The following is a 17,049-nucleotide window of genomic DNA, read 5'->3' as shown; positions in this document are numbered from 1 at the left end:
TTTCAATAAGAAACATTGAATTACAGAAAAGAGATGTGTGAATTATTCTATTATCATAGAAACTGTAGCAATTTTCACCTACTGCCAAACAAATAAAATACAACTAAAGTAATGAAATAGCATCACTATATCATATGATATCTCTAGGGAATTATACAGAGACAATTTAACATATATAATTGATAAAGTGAAGACAGAAAATTTTATGTTAGTTGTATGATATAACAAATAGTACAGTAGGATGTGCATCATAAGTCAAATTGTACAGCAATTTTCATATTTGTATTACTTTTTCAATTAGTAAGAAATTAGACAAGATCCCAACCTACTATGAATATTTTATTTTCAATGAATTGATAACATAAGTTGTATAATTATTGATTTATTTATGTTATTTTATATTAAAATCACACTATGTATGACTCTAATGGAAAAATGTAATTCTGAGGACATTTAATTTTTAGCTTCTGCTTCCTAAAGAACAAAAATGTCTGGAAAATCATTACGAGTCCTGTAAAATTCAATGAAATGTTAAACATTTTTTAAAAAGCTGCACTGATTTAGACTTAACAGGAAAGAACGTACTTTTGGGGAATCGAGGTGGATTGTCATTGACATCTGTGAGGGTGATGTTGACTATTGTCGTTCCAGCTAGCCCTCCCAGCTGTCCACCCATATCCTTGGCTTGGATGAGGACTTGGTATTGTTCTTTGACTTCCCTGTCCATGTTTGGCAAAGCTGTTCTAATAACACCTTAAGGGGAAAAAAATAGAAAACAAATATCACAAATGTTCAGTTTTTCAAAATAGTCCACAACAAGAAAATGATTCTATATAGATTCTTTAGCAAAGACATGCTAACAAAAATTATGTGTTTTTTTAACTAATTTAGTTTACTTGGAGGCTAATTACTTTACAATATTGTAGTGGTTTTTGCCATACATTGACATAGATCAGCCACAGGTGCGTGTGTCCCCCAATCCTGAATCCCCCTCCCACTTCCCTTCTTATCCCATCCCTCTGGGTTGTCCCAGAGCACTGGCTTTGAGTGCACTGCTTCATTCATTGGACTTGCACTGGTCATCTATTTTACATATGGTAATATACATGTTTCAGTGATACTCTCTGAAGTCATCCCACCTTCACCTTTGCCCACATACTCCAAAAGCCTGTTGTTTACATCTGTGTCTCTTTTGCTGCTCTGCATATAGAATCATCATTATGATCTTTCTAAGTTCCAAATATATGCATTAATATACTGTATTGGTGTTTCTCTTTCTGACTTACTGTACTTTGTATAATAGACTCCAGTTCCATCCACATCATTAGAATTGACTCAAACACATTCATTTTTATAGCTGAGTAATATTCCATTGTATATATGTACCACACTTCCTTATCCACTCATCTGCTGATGGGCATCTAGGTTGTTTCCATGTCCTGGCTATTGTAAACAGTGCTGCAGTGAACATTGGGGTACATGTGTCTCTTTCAATTCCGGTTTTCTCGATGTGTATGCCCATCAGTGGGATTGCTGGGCCATATGGGAGTTCTATTTCTAGTTTTTTTAAGGGATCTCCACACTGTTCTCCCCTGTACCAGTTTGCATTCCCACCAGCACTGTAAGAGGGTTCCCTTTACTCCACACCCTCTCTAGCATTTATTGTTTGTAGATTTTTTGATGGTGGCCATTCTGACCAGCATGAGATGATACCTCATTATGGTTTTGATTTGTATTCTCTACTAATGAATGATGTTGAGCATATTTTCATGTTTATTAGTCACCTATATGTCTTCTTTGGAGAAATGTCTGTTTAGTTCTTTGGCCCATTTTTTAATTGGGTTGTACGTTTTTCTGGTATTGCATTGCATAAGCTGCTTGCATATTTTGGAATTTAATTCTTTTTCAGTGGTTTCATTTGCTTTATTTCCCCCCCCCAATAAATTATGTGTAGTTTTAAAAGTGAAACACCCACAATGTCCAATAGTTTGGATATAACTCAATATATTGTGGTAATATCCATTTACTGACATTTGTGCAGTATTGTGGAATATGGTTAAGGACCTCACTAAGTCAACTCCAATTAGACATAATTTACACAGAATCATCTTACCTTTAAAAAATAAATTGTTAAAAATGCATATTTTATATGTACATGCTCAGTCACTAAGTCATGTCCAATTCTTTGCAACCCCGTGGACTATAGCCTGCCAGACTCCTCTGTCCATGGGATTTTCTAGGCAAGGATACTGGAGCTTGTTGCCATTTCCTAAGTGGTTACAGTGAGCAGGAGATTTCTAAAAACTGCCATATTCCTCTTCATTCTTATTTTTTTAGGATACATATATTAACTTTTTTAAATACTTGAAATATTTTATTTGTATATTTTCTTTTATTTCTCAGGATTCCTGTCATTAATTTTAGTCACAGATTTTTTTTTTTAACTTAGATTTCATTAAGCTTTGCCCATTGTTGGGAGTTTTGTCTCTATTATCACCAAGTTACTCCAGCCTCTAATGGAGTGCTCATCATTCAGAAAAAAACTCGGTAAGATTGTGTTGACCATCTGACTAGTGGAATGACTAGCTGAATAAAGGAAGGAATCTATAAATAATTTATAATCATGAATCATTTGATATATATGCATATTTATATAGCCTACACATTTTCTGCCCTTATGTCCAAGTGTAGAACTGTATTTATATGTATTCATAGTGAAAAAATTAAAACCTTCTGGATTTATTAAATGAATTTTATAACACTAATATATACCCCATAATTTTAAGGGGAGATTGCAGATAATTTGGCTTAAATGTATGTGTGTCTAGTATTGCTATTTCTTAAATAATAAGGCTTACATGAATAATAAATTTAATATAAGTTGTCAACACAAAATATAGAGTCCAAATCATAAACTGAATACATATCCCTAGTTCTTCTGTATTTATCTAATGCTGTTCTTTTGTTAATTTAGATTTAACTACAATCTGAGTTTTCTTCTAGCCCTTGGCAGCAAAAAGTTGCAAAAAAGCAAATTCCATTTTTGCTCCTTCTGTTTCATTTATGCTCTACTACTCACTTACTATTTCAATCTGTTTGTCCTTTCTGCAACTTGGATTTCTGATGTTTAATTTCCAAAGGTCTTAGCTAAGATCCTTCATCTCTACATCTTGGCTTGGTCCTGCATGCCTTAAGCTACATGACTTCTGCCTGCCTTATAATATTTATATTATCTAAATAACTGCCTGACTTTAATTCACGTTCATGCTATAGTTTCCCTTTTTGATAAGATTTGTGTTTACTCAATGCATTTCTAGTATGAACATAGGTATATTTTTTATTTTACTCACTTCATTTCTAATATGACAATTTCCAATATCACAATGGACTTTCCTTCCCTGGTGGCTAAGTGGTAAAGAATCCAACTGCCAACGGTGGAGACACAGATTTGATCCCTGGGTTAGGAAGATTTCCAGGAGAAAGAAATGGCAACCCATTCCAGTATTCTTGCCTAGAGAAACCCAAGGACAGAGAAGCCTGGCAGGCTACAGTCCATGGGGTTGCAAAGAGTGGGACATGACTTAGTGACTAAGCAAAAACAACAATAAATGCTCCACAGAAACTCCACAGTAATTATACCACAAATTGTAATTAATTTAAAAACAAAAAAATAATTTAAATAGTAAATAAATAAATTCATTAATTTATAATCAATCCCTACTTTTTAGGCACATGTACATTGAATCCTAGTATGAGTGTCTTCTACCTGATGAACTTTCCAATATATACAATCACAATAATTAGGGTAATAGTAAGAATGAGAAAAATAGATTTATTTCTGCCAATATAAATGGAAATACATGGTTGAGAGTGTTACACCCTTAAATTTATATATTAAATAATATTAGCCTATCAGGGGATATATTCTCTCTTTACAGTCACCCTCCTGTTGTATTTAAGTCTCTCAATTTTGGTGAATCTGGATGTATTTCATAAAATTGGGTTAGATAAAATTGGGTTTGATAACTCTGATGTTATCAAAATTGATGGGTTTGAATTGTGGTGTTGGTGAAGACTCTTGGAGTCCCTTGGACTGCAAGGATATCAAATCAGTCCATCCTAAAGGAAATTAGTCCTGAATATTCATTGGAAGGACTGATGCTGAAGCTGAAATTCCAATACTTTGGCCACCTAATGCGAAGAACTGATTCATTTGAAAAGACCCTGATGCTGGGAAACACTGAAGGCAAGAGAAAAAGGAGAGAACAGGGGATGAGAGGGTTGGATGTCATCACTGACTAGATGGACATGAGTTTGAGCAAGCTCTGAGAGTTTGTGGACAGGGAAGCCTGGCATGCTGCAGTTCATGGGGTCTCAAAGAGTCAGACATGACTGAGTGACTGAACTGACTGACTCTGATGTCAACTTTTTGTGGTTAAAATAATGTACTACTATATTTGAAAAAAATCATAAAATATTTCATGTGATAATCGAGTATTTGGTTTGATCTGAGTTATTTCTTGAAGTGGCTGTTTGAACTGCAGGATTTAAATATGGGATCATAGAGTTAGTAAACACCTTTACTAAAATATACATTTCATTCAGGCACTTTTACTAGATTTAAGGGTACAGTGGCAAACATGCTTCCATCTGCTTCTGCAGTCCCAGTCTGTATACTTTTCTAGACTTCTTTCTCCTCTCTGGCTTCTGGTTGCTTTAGCCAATATGCAAGAGATTGGGTAGTAGACAGATGATGAGGTTGGGCTTTTCTTTTCATAAATTCCCCACATTCCACACTCTCTTCCGCCATGGTCTGCCTGTCTCTGCCCCCATCCCCTCATTTTTCCACTCCAGTGTGGAAACTGCAGTCCCTTCTTACTTCTTCTCTAAATTCTGCCTTATCTTTTATGGTTTCCTTACAATCTGCTCACATGTCCCATAAAGAGTCCTTTTATTAAACTAATTTCAAATTGCCCAACTGGGTATCATCTTTTTTCATCTGGGAAAATAATTGATAGAGTCTCTTACAAGGTCCCTTCATGAATTGTACGTTTAATAGGTATGTGTTCCTGTGGAGTGGTGCAAAGCCCATAAAGAAGCTATTAAATGATTAAGCTAATTTCAGATGGTGATTGCTGTTATGAGGAAAGTGAAAGCAAGTGCTTTTGAAGGTAGTATCAGAAATGCCCTCTGTGGGGAAAGACTTTAGAGCTGCAATTCTAGAGAAATGGAAGAGGTAGCCTTAGAAAGAACACAGGGAGGAAGGAGTACCCTAGTGATGAAAAGGAGAGCATTACTTCCTCAGAGCTTACAAGAAGAGCACTTGGAGGTCAATGTGGCTGCAGCGTACCACTGTTGAGAGAGATAGTATAAGACCACAGATAGGGACAGAAATGAGATAATAGTTTTCAAAGATAAATAAACCCTCTGGGAAAGCATCTTGAAAATCAACAAGTAGGACTACATCAAACTAAAAAGCGTCTGCATAGCAAAAGGGTAATCAACAAAAATGAAAAGGCAGTCTATGGAATGGGAAAAGCTGCCTGTAAACCATATATCTGATAAGGACTTAATACCCATAATAGAAAAGAACTTATGCAGCTCATTAACAACAACAACAAAAAATCTAGTTTAAAACATGGGCAAGAAAATGGAATAGAAATTTTTCCAGAGAAGTAATACAAGTGTCCAATAGTTACATGAAAAGGTGCTTGACATCAGTATTCATCAGGGAAATGTACAATTATCAAAGCCACAATGAGAAATAACCTTAAGATTTTAGAATGGCTGTTAACAATAAGTCAAGAACAAGAGATAACAAGTATTGGCAAGAATGTTGAGCAAAGAGAACCCTGTGCACTGTTGGTAGGGATGTAGCAATCAGTTCCATCACTTCATTGCATACAGATGGGGGAAAAGTGGAAACTGACATATTTTATTTTCTTTGGCTTCAAAATGACTGTGGATAGTGACTGCAGCCACAAAATTAACAGACACTTACTCCGTGGAAGAAACACTATGACAAACCTAGACAAAGTATTAAAAAGCAGAAACATCAGTTTGCCCACAAAGGTCCATCTAGTTAAAGCTATGGTTTTTCCAGTGGTTATGTACAAATGTAAGAGTTGGACCATAAAGAAGGCTGATCATCAAAGACGTGATGCTTTTGAACTGTGGTGTTAGAGCATACTCTTGAGAGTTCTTTGGACAGCATGGAGCTCAAACCAGTCAGTCCTAAAGGAAATCAATCCTGAATATTCACTGGAAGGACTGATGCTGAAGCTGAAGTTCTAATACTTGGCCACCTGACATGAAGAGCCAACTTATTGGAAAAGACCCTGATGCTGGGAGAGATTAAGGGCAAGAGGAGAAGGGGTTGACAGAGGATGAGATGGTTGGATGGAATCACTTGCTCAACGGACATGATTATGAGAGACAGTGAAGCACAGGGAAATCTGGCATGCTGCAGTCCATAGGGTCACAGAGTCAGACATGACCTAGCGACTGAGCATCAAGAACAACACTAGGAAAGAGTATGGAGATTCCTTAAAAAAATTTTTTTTTAAATAGAGCTAGTATATTAGTCAACAGTTCTTCACATCTGAGTATATATTAAGAAGAAGTGAAAATAAAATCTCTCATCCCATGTTCATTGCAGTATTATCCATAATAGCCAAGATATGAAAACAACAGAGGTGTCCATCAGCAGATGACTGGATAAAGAAGATATGATATAATGGAATATAATTCAATAATTCAGTCATGATAATGAAAAGTAAAATCCTGCCATTTGCAACAACATAGGAGAAACTTACATTATGTTATGGGAAATAAGTCAGACAGAGAAAGACAAATATGCTATGATATAATTTATACATAAACCCTAAAAAGCTAAACTTACAGAAAGTGGTTACCAAGGGCTGTGAGGTGAAGGAAATTGGGAGATTCTTGTCATATGACACAAGCTTACAGTTATAAAATTGATAACTTCTAGGAATATAATATATATCATAGTGCTTACAGTTAATATTACTACATGATATACTGAAAACTTGCTAAGATAGCTCTTACCGGTTCTCATCACATTAAGAAAATGGTAATTGTGTGACATGATGGAGGTGTGGCTAACACAATGGTGGTGATCATTTTCCAATATACAAATGTATAAAATAAATACATTATACACCTTATATTTACACATTATATGCTAATTCAGTTCAGTTCAGTTCAGTTCAGTCCAGTCGCTCCGTCATGTCTGACTCTTTGTGACCCCATGAACCGCAGCATGCCAGGCCTCCCTGTCCATCACCAACTCCCGGAGTCCACCCAAAACCATGTCCATTGAGTCAGTGATGCCATCCAACCATCTCATCCTCTGTCATCCCCTTCTCCTCCTGCCACCAATCCCTCCCAGCATCAGTCTTTTCCAGTGAGTCAACTCTTCGCATGAGGTGGCCAAAGTATTGGAGTTTCAGCTTTAGCATCAGTCCTTCCAAAGAACACCCAGGACTGATCTCCTTTAGAATAGACTGGTTGGATCTCCTTGCATTCCAAGGGACTCTCAAGAGTCTTCTCCAACACCTCAAAAGCATCAATTCTTCTGGCTTCAGCTTTATTTATAGTCCAACTCTCACATCCATACATGACCACTGGAAAAACCATAGCCTTGACTAGACAGACCTTGGTTGGCAAAGTAATGTCTCTGCTTTTTAATACACTGTCTAGGTTGGTCATAACTTTCCTTCCAAGGAGTAAGTGTCTTTTCATTTCATTGCTGCAATCACCATCTGCAGTGATTTTGGAGAATCTTAACAAAGCTGGAAAATGTTAATTATTAATTTGAGACTATTCATTTAGATTATGTTGATTGATGGATGGATAAATAGATATAGGTAGATAAAAAAGAAAGAATGAACACTATATAAAAGGCTGCATTCTCCATTCTCTGAGGATTAGAGTCCAGAGAGACCTGGATCACCACTCTGTTCTTAAAAGGGCAGCCAGGAAGGTGAAGTCTGAGTGTGAAGCAGGTCATAGATCCCTTCCTATAGGAGATGCTCAGAGACAGTGAAGGTCACTCAGATTGAAGATATCATATAATCTTTACTTTCTCACTTAATTCTCTGATCTTATCTTTTACAAATCCCTCTTTTGTTCACAAGAGCTTTGCAACATCCTTTCCCTCTGCTAGAAATTTCTTTCCAAGATGAATAGGGCTTACCAGGTAACATCAGTCCAGTTCAGTTCAGTCGCTCAGTCGTGTCTGACTCTATGCGACCCCATGAACCGCAGCACGCCAGGCCTCCCTGTCCATCACCAACTCCTGGAGTTTGCCCAAACCCATGCCCATTGAGCCAGTGATGCCATTCCACCATCTCATCCTCTGTCGTCCCCTTCTCCTGCCCTCAAACTTTCTCAGCATCAGGGTCTTTTCAAATGAGTCAGCGCTTCACATCAGGTGGCCAAAGTATTGGAGTTTCAGGTTAAACATCAGTCCTACCAATGAACACCCAGACTGATCTCCCTTAGGATGGACTGGTTGGATCTTCTTGCAGTCCAAGGGACTCTCAAGATTTTTCTCCAACACCACAGTTCAAAAGCATCAATTCTTTGGTGCTCAGCTTTTTTTCTAGTCCAACTCTCACATCCATACATGACTACTGGAAAGACCATAGCCTTGACTAGACAGACCTTTGCTGGCAGAGTAATGTCACTACTTTTTAATATGCTATCCAAGTTGGTCATAACGCTCCTTCCAAGGAGTAAGTGTCTTTTAATTTCATGGCTGCAATCACCATCTGCAGTGATTTTGGAGCCCAGAAAAATAAAGTTAGCCACTGTTTCCACTGTTTCCCCATCTATTTGCCATGAAGTGATGGGACCAGATGCCATGATCTTCGTTTTCTGAATGTTGAGCTTTAAGCCAACCTTTTCACTCTCCTCTTTCACTTTCATCAAGAGGCTTTTTAGTTCTTCTTCACTTTCTGCCATAAGGGTGGTGTCATCTGCGTATCTGTGGTTATTCATATTTTTCCTGGCAATCTTGATTCCAGCTTGTGCTTCCTCCAGCCCAGCGTTTCTCATGATGCACTCTGCATATAATTAGAATAAGCAGGGTGAAAATGTACAGCCCTGATGTACTCCTTTTCCTATTTGGAACCAGTCTGGTTCCATGTCCAGTTCTAACTGTTGCTTCCTGACTTGCATATAGGTTTCTCAAGAGGCAGGTCAGGTGGTCTGGTAGTCCCATCTCTTTCAGAATTTTCCACAGTTTATTGTGATCCACACAGTCAAAGGCTTTGGCATAGTCAATAAAGCAGAAATAGATGTTTTTCTGGAACTCTCTTGCTTTTTCCAGGATCCAGCCGATGTAGGCAAGTTGATCTCTGGTTCCTTTGCCTTTTGTAAAGCCAGCTTGAACATACAATATAATGGGAAAGACTAGAGATCTCTTCAAGAAAATTAGAGATACCAAGGGAACATTTCATGCAAAGATGGGTTCAATAATGGACAGAAATGGTATGGACCTAATAGAAGCAGAAGATATTAAGAAGAGGTGGCAAGAATACACAGAAGAATTGTACAGAAAAGATCTTCACGACCCAGATAATCACAATGGTATGATCATTCACCTAGAGCCAGACATCCTGGAATGTGAAGTCAAGTGGGCCTTAGGAAGTATCACTATGAACAAAGCTAGTGGAAGTGATGGAATTCCAGTTGAGCTATTTCAAATCCTGAAAGATGATGCTGTGAAAGTGCTGCACTCATTATGCCAGCAAATTTGGAAAACTCAGCAGTGGCCACAGGACTGGAAAAAGTCAGTTTTCATTCCAATCCCAAAGAAAGGCAATGCCAAAGAATGCTCAAACTATTGCACAATTGCACTCATCTCACACGCTAATAAAGTAATGCTCAAAATTCTCCAAGCCAGGCTTCAGCAATACGTGAACCGTGAACTTCCAGATGTTCAAGCTAGTTTTAGAAAAGGCAGAGGAACCAGAGATCAAATTGTCAACATCTGCTGGATCATTGAAAAAGCAAGAGAGTTCCAGATAAACATCGATTTCTGCTTTATTGATCAGGTAACTTAGTGGTAAAGAATCTGCCTGTCAATGCAGAAGACACAGGTTTGAGTCCTGGGTCCAGGCGATCCCCTGGTAAAGGAAATGGCAACACACTCCAATATTCTTTCCTGGGAAATCCCGTGGACAGAGGAGCTTGGCAGGCTACAGTCCATGGTGTTGCAGAAGAGTTGGGTTCAACTTGGTAAGTATACAACAACAAACCATGAATTAGCTGTTCTACTTTTTTCATATCCGTTATCAAAGTCATCTTCAGAGGACTGTATTGGTCATTCTATCTAAAATTCTACACTCAATTAGTTTTCTATTGCTTCTGCAGTGAATTTTTTTAAAAGCTAGCTCATTTTTAAACTGTATTAAAAATGTGGTGTCCATGACCACACACATAAGGTGTATAATTTAAAAAAAAAAAATGTTGCCAAGACTGTATTTTGAGAATAAGAGTGATCAGGTTATGTTGAGGAGAAAATCTGAAGTTTGTATGGTCCAACTTTGCACCTATAACATGCCATAACTATTCTTTAAGATTTAGAAGTCACTTCCCAAAAAGTTGTTGTTGTTGTTTTTTTTTCCCCTCAAGGAAATTTCCTCACTCTCATCAGCCTATCTCTACTGCCCAGGAGTCACACTTTGTATCATAGAATTGTATCCTAGGAAACCCTGATGTACTTTTCTGAGGACCTGATGACCTCCTTCAGATAGATGGGGATCTATTTGAGGATCAACTTGATTCATCTCAGAATCCTGGCACACAGAATCTGCTAGGTCATTGGTTATAGATAAATATGTATCAAGGAATTAATACTAAAATCCAGCACCTTATCACTCATTACCTGCTTTAACACCTCTAGTAATGTGAAGCTCCCCATCTCATGAGGTGTTTATCCCTCTTATTTATGGACAAGTATTAACATCTTTTTTTTTGTTGTTAATGAAACAGAAATTCTTTTTCCTGTAATGCTTGCCAACCACTGATAGTCCTTTTACTCTTGTGCAGCACAGAATACAGCTAGCTCCTCTTCTATACAACAGCTCCACAACTTCCTAAAAACATACCCCTGGAGTATTTTCCTTTCAAGGCCAAATATTCTTATTTCTATCTGCTGATTTTTGCATTCCATGGTTTCTAAAATAAGGCAATTAGAGTTCACACAGTTCTCATAGTGTGACAAGGCAGAATACAAGGAAACCATTGTCTGTGGTATATTTTTAATCAGGCGATTTACTGTACATATGCAAATTATTATAAAACAGGTAACAGCATATGCTGGTTAATCTTAATAATTATCTATTTCCAATTTCACTCTTGTAAAAAAAAATCATTTTTTTCACAAGCACAGACTGAAATGTCTGAATCCTGTAAGACTTCTGACTTAAAATCAAAGGCATGTTCAAGTCATGAAACAGTGTAAATATGTATATTGTAGTTTATATAAAGAATTAATTCAAAATAAAGTCTGACACATGCTTTAATTTTAGTATGGGGCTTTAAAACACTAATGCATTTTTTAAGACTGAAAAACATAAATATCAGTCAGGGTAGAGGAGGATTTATTTAGGAAGTAGGCTTAAAGAGAATAATCTCTAAACAAAATGTGCTAATGGAACTGAAAGAGGAGAAATCTTGAGAAAGTGTCAGTTCTCTCAGTATTTTATCAAATTTCCCAAACAGAACCAAGGACAGAAACGCAGAGCATGAAATCTCTGGATAGTGGATATAAGAAAAAAGAAAATAACTCAGACTTGCAACCCCATTCTCACTCAGTTGTTTTCATGTGATTTCTCAAAATGCAGATTAAATACATAGTAAAGTCTTACAAAGACACTTTTTGACAGTGCACATAAACAAAAAGATATTGATGACAAATTTCTAAAGATGGCTGGTAGTGATGTTTACACAGTGTGAACATTCATAACATCACTGAAATGTACACTCGAATTGGTTAAAATAGTAAATTTTCTGTTAATGTATATTTTACCATGATAAACAGTTTAAAGTTTATAAAGTTTAGAATATGTTGAGCTAAAATAGTCTTATAATGCTTTCTCAGGTAGAGCTAAGATTATTTAGAAAAATCAATATATCACCACAAAATACACAAAATAGCAATATCTAGTTATCTAACTCAGACTAGATTTTGAAATCATTTAGAGAAAAATTCAAATACTTCAGAAGAATTGTAAATGCAAATTGTCATGAGATCAATTATTTATAATAAAATTTGTTTTCCTAAATAAAACAATTTATTGATACTATGGAAACATTTAACCTCTCAATTTCATGCATAAAATAAAATATTACAATGCCTCTCATTTACTGTTCTATAGATTATAAATATTTTTCTAATATATAATAAATATTAATCCTATAGTATAATATAAAAATATGTCAATATGACAAACATTTTAGTGTTTAATATATGCTAAATATAACAAGGATCAATATTATTTGATATTTATAAATCCATCTACCTTTGAGCTTTTTAAAAATATTTAATAATCATTTGAGGCATATACATGAATGCATGCAAATGTTAATCACAGTGAACAATCTCTTAGTTAAGCCATATAATTGCCAAATTAGCCAATTTTAAAAAGGATTATCATTTGGGGACTTATTTTATAGAATGCATCAATTTATATCATTTATAAATAAACTGGCCTTGTTTGTATATTGGATAGAGATGCAAGGAATGTTTGTCAAACAGCAATATCAATGAGAATGTAAAACTTTTATCATTCCAAGTGAACAGTAAATGGTTATATTTATCTCTTCATAAATATTTAGGTACCAGAATTTTTGATGAGGTTCTTTACTTAGAAATTATTTTAAAGTGTTTTCTATAGTCAAATGTGGAAATTTTTAGAAAGTATTAGTTTTTCAAGCATTTTACATCACAACAGCAAAAGGAATCATAAAAGGAAGCTATATGGCTGGAACAAATGGAGGCTATTTCTGAGAAATTGCAATTACCCTTGATTTTTGATTTATTCTGATCTACCACAAGGTGATAAATTTGACAAAAAGTCTCCTTAATGGTTTCTGTGCATAAAGAACTAGTTATCATTCTATTAATGAAGTGCTTCACCATCCACTCTTTTCCTGTCTAGTGGTCTGGGGCATTGTTAGTATCAAGACTTCTGTCTCCAGTGAAAATCAATGCTTCAAAAAATCTATTCCATAGTTCATGCCAGAATTATTTCACCTTCAGTTCTAAATAAAAGGCTTCATATAAAAATATAAATGCACAATTAGAAAAGCCTTATGATGAATATATATATACTCTTCTGTAAAATGATGCTTTCAGAAGATATTAGAATTTATCTAAATTTGATATTGAACAAGTCAAGAGGCAACTATTTGATTCATATGATTGTTCAGTATTAATTTGACCAGAGCAATTATACTCTAGACCCATGATTTATGCTTCAATTCATCTTCTTATTTTGTGTTTTTTTTTTAGTTGGATGTTATCTCCATCTATAGTTATTTTGCCAATATTAAATATTTAATCTTTCTTCTGCCACACTTATTCTGAGTATATAAACTCATCTTCTTTATAATCAATTCAACTCAGTAAGTTTAGCCTAATACTAAAAACTTTCCTCCTCGCCAATGACTATACACCTTCCTTTCTTTTTCTTTCACGCTCTCTGTTTGTGAGAAGTGCTTCTCAAAAGTTGAAGTGATCTGAGAGACATGCTGTTCTTAATTCTATTTCTGTTAGATTTTTCTAAACATAATTGTAACAGAAAAAAATAACCCATAATGTTTCTATCTCAAAAAAGAATGGATAGTATCTTTGATAATCTCATTATTTGTCTATACATTTGACTTATTGTACAAACCTTAATTCCTCTGGAGCATTGTACCATCATAAGCAACTTTCTTAAAATTTTTATCAGCAATTTTTCCTTTTTTTTCTACAAATATACAAACTTTCCAAAGGTAAACAACAATAACCACCACAAAGTTTCCTTAGGACCTATACTGAAAATATTACTTCTCTTATCTTGTCTGTCTCTTTCCTAAAAATAACTTAAATTTTAGGTATAATCTTCCCATTACATACTCATTCTTAACATTTGCCACTCTGGCTTTTGATTTCTGATCTTACTTCCAAACCAAAAGAGTTTCTTTGTACCAAACCTTTTTGTATTTTCTTCAGCACTGATGTTCCCTTCTTATTGGGCTAATATTGTCTTTACAACTATTTACCTTTTTTTTTTTTTTTTCAGGTGTACAAAAGGGAGCAACTCCCAGGCTTATTCTCGTAATGTTTGGATGGCTTCTGTCTCCCTATTGGCTTGATGAAGAAGGTAAGAAGTGAGGACAGAATGACAGGTTAAGTTGACAGAAAATTTGTAAGTTCTTTATTTTCACTTAATTGACCTTATGTTTCCAGGCAGCATCCATCTATGGTTAATTACTAATTAACCCATGTCTAACTGGTATTCCAGATTCTACACACTTCAAGGAAGTATAAGTTTTGAAAAGTTTAACTCATTTGCAGGTATAGTGTCAAAAGTGAATACCTTTCAAATCAATGTAGCTCATTAAAGATCTATTTACAGATTTTAAAAGTAATTTATCAGTCCAGTATACTAACAATTGATTCCATTACTTTAAACTAATGTGATAAATAGTATGGAATTCACCATGCCATATGTTATGAGGTATTATATGAATTGATAAAACAACCATCTTTATAGGGTTTCTGTTTAACTGTGACACAGAACACCTTCTTTGATCACTGGTCAGCTTGACTGGAGTTCCTGAAAAGCACTGTTATTCAAAAACAAATTCTCTAGAAACAGGGGTACCTTGTTTAATTTTAAAGATAATGCAAAATCTTCCTATGTGTTTTCCTGCCCTTTATATACTTTCCATAGATTCTTATATATTGGGCTTTGAACACCGAAATTTCAAAAGTTTGACTCAAAAATGAGACTGAATTAAAAAACATAGAGCAGAAAAAATAGTGATCTTGGGGTTTCAAGTTTGTCAGCCCTCTCCTTTCCCCTAGTAGAAGCATAAATCTATACTTATCCAAAGTCACCATCCATAACCCTTGATAAAGAGAAGAGAAATTTCATAATCTTTTGTTTATTTGGCCCCCGAATTGAATATAATTGAAGTCAACCAAGAAAAACTGAAATAAAAAGCTATTTTAGCTGGAAGAAACAAACAAAAAATATTCCTAGCCTTTTGAAAATTTAAAGTAAATTAAACAGAGAATTCCTAACAAATTTGGACTTGACATATATATGTAAAAAGACTTATTTTTATTCCAGTTTTGATCTGAAGGAAATAGTTCTGTAGTAGCAAGGTAAGATCTAATCTTCTTTGCTTGATAGTCAGCACACTGAATCTTCATTGAGGTGTTAGAAGGGGCAAGTTCCCCTGCCAAGATTTAATTAAAGTTTAAATATTTGAAAGGTTGGTGATAATGTTGTCTCTAATAAAAAATTTACCTGTCTTGGGATCAATAGAGAAATAAGGTTGTCCCTGAAGAATGCTGTAAACGACTCTGGCACTGTTTCCATAGGTTGGGTCATCAGCATCCGTGGCCTTGACTTGGAGAACATATGCACCTGGAAAATAAGACAATATGACTCTAGCAACTTTGTTGTATAGAGCTCAAGGGTATGTCTTTTATCTTCTGGACTCCTTTTTCCTTTGGACTTTGGCATTCTTTTAATCTGTGAGTAAAAGAAGATACTGAGAGTAACTCAACTATTATAACCAAAATGCTGAGCAACAGTATTAGCTTTTACTGCAAATGAGTATGTCAAGGCTGTATATTGTCATCCTACTTATTTAACTTATATGTAGAGTATATCGTGAGAAACACTGGGCGGGAGGAAGCACAAGCTGGAAACAAGATTGCTGGGAGAAATATCAATAACCTCAGATATGCAGCTGACACCACCCTTATGGCAGAAAGTGAAGACGAACTAAAAAGCCTCTTGATGAAAGTGAAAGAGGAGAGTGAAAAAGTTGGCTTAAAGCTCAACATTCAGAAAACAAAGATCATGGCATCTGGTCCTATCACTTCATGGGAAATAGATGGGGAAACAGTGGAAATACTGGTTGACTTTATTCTTCTGGGCTCAAAATCACTACAGATGATGATTGCAGCCATGATATTAAAAGACAGTTACTCCTTGGAAGGAAAGTTATTACCAACCTAGACAGTGTATTAAAAAGCAGAGACATTACTTTGCCAACAAAGGTCCATCTAGTCAAGGCTATGGTTTTGCCAGTGGTCATGTATGGATGTGAGAGTTGGACAATAAAGAAAGCTGAGCGCCAAAGAATTGATGCTTTTGAACTGTGGTATTGGAGAAGACCCTTGAGAGTCCCTTGAATCTTATGGAGCTCCAACCAGCCCATCCTAAAGAAGATCAGTCCTGAGTGTTCATTGGAAGGACGGATGTTGAAGCTGAAATTCCAATACTTTGGCCATCTGATGCAAAGAGCTGACTTATTTGAAAAGACCCTGATGCTGGAAAAGATTGAGGGCAGGAGGACAAGGGGACTACAGAAGATGAGATGGTTGGATGGCATCACCGATTTGATGGAAAAGGGTTTGGGTGGACTCCAGGTTTTTTGATGGATAGGGAGGCCTGGCCTGCTGCGGTTCATGGGGTCACAAAGAGTCAGACATGACTGAGTGACTGAACTGAACTGAATTGAGTGCAAATGATACCTCTTTTAAATAGGTATCATTTCCAGTAGCACCATCATAGACCTGAAAGTCACTGCAGTAGCTTTATTGATTTGTATACCAAAGAAAACATGACTATGCTTACATTAGCTCATCTGCTTACTGTAGATGTTTAATTGCATGATTAGCATATCAAAAGAAGAGCTAAAAGGTTTAAGGCTTCCTGAACTTTAGAGGGTATAAGTAATTTGCAATTGCAATTTAAAAATCAACATTTACAGACTTGTTTAGGA

At 35.7% G+C, this 17,049-nt stretch overlaps 1 protein-coding gene across 3 annotated transcripts in view; it reads right to left on the bottom strand.

Annotated features, from left to right (window-relative positions):
- CDH12 (cadherin 12) overlaps nucleotides 1-17,049 on the bottom strand; it is a 1,193,930-nt gene that overhangs the window by 87,778 nt on the left and 1,089,103 nt on the right. For 2 of the 3 annotated variants that reach the window (XM_069556583.1, XM_069556582.1), the window contains 2 exons: nucleotides 15,561-15,680; nucleotides 586-753 (listed from right to left, as the gene is read on the bottom strand). In XM_069556583.1, coding sequence (XP_069412684.1) covers nucleotides 586-753; nucleotides 15,561-15,680 — 288 coding nt within the window. The remainder of the gene's footprint in view (nucleotides 1-585; nucleotides 754-15,560; nucleotides 15,681-17,049) is intronic. The other variant, XM_069556584.1, reaches the window with a different exon arrangement.

Source organism: Ovis canadensis, chromosome 16, assembly GCF_042477335.2.
Source record: "Ovis canadensis isolate MfBH-ARS-UI-01 breed Bighorn chromosome 16, ARS-UI_OviCan_v2, whole genome shotgun sequence".
NCBI classification, from domain to species: Eukaryota; Metazoa; Chordata; class Mammalia; order Artiodactyla; family Bovidae; genus Ovis; species Ovis canadensis.
This window is presented reverse-complemented; position numbering and strand designations above follow the sequence as displayed.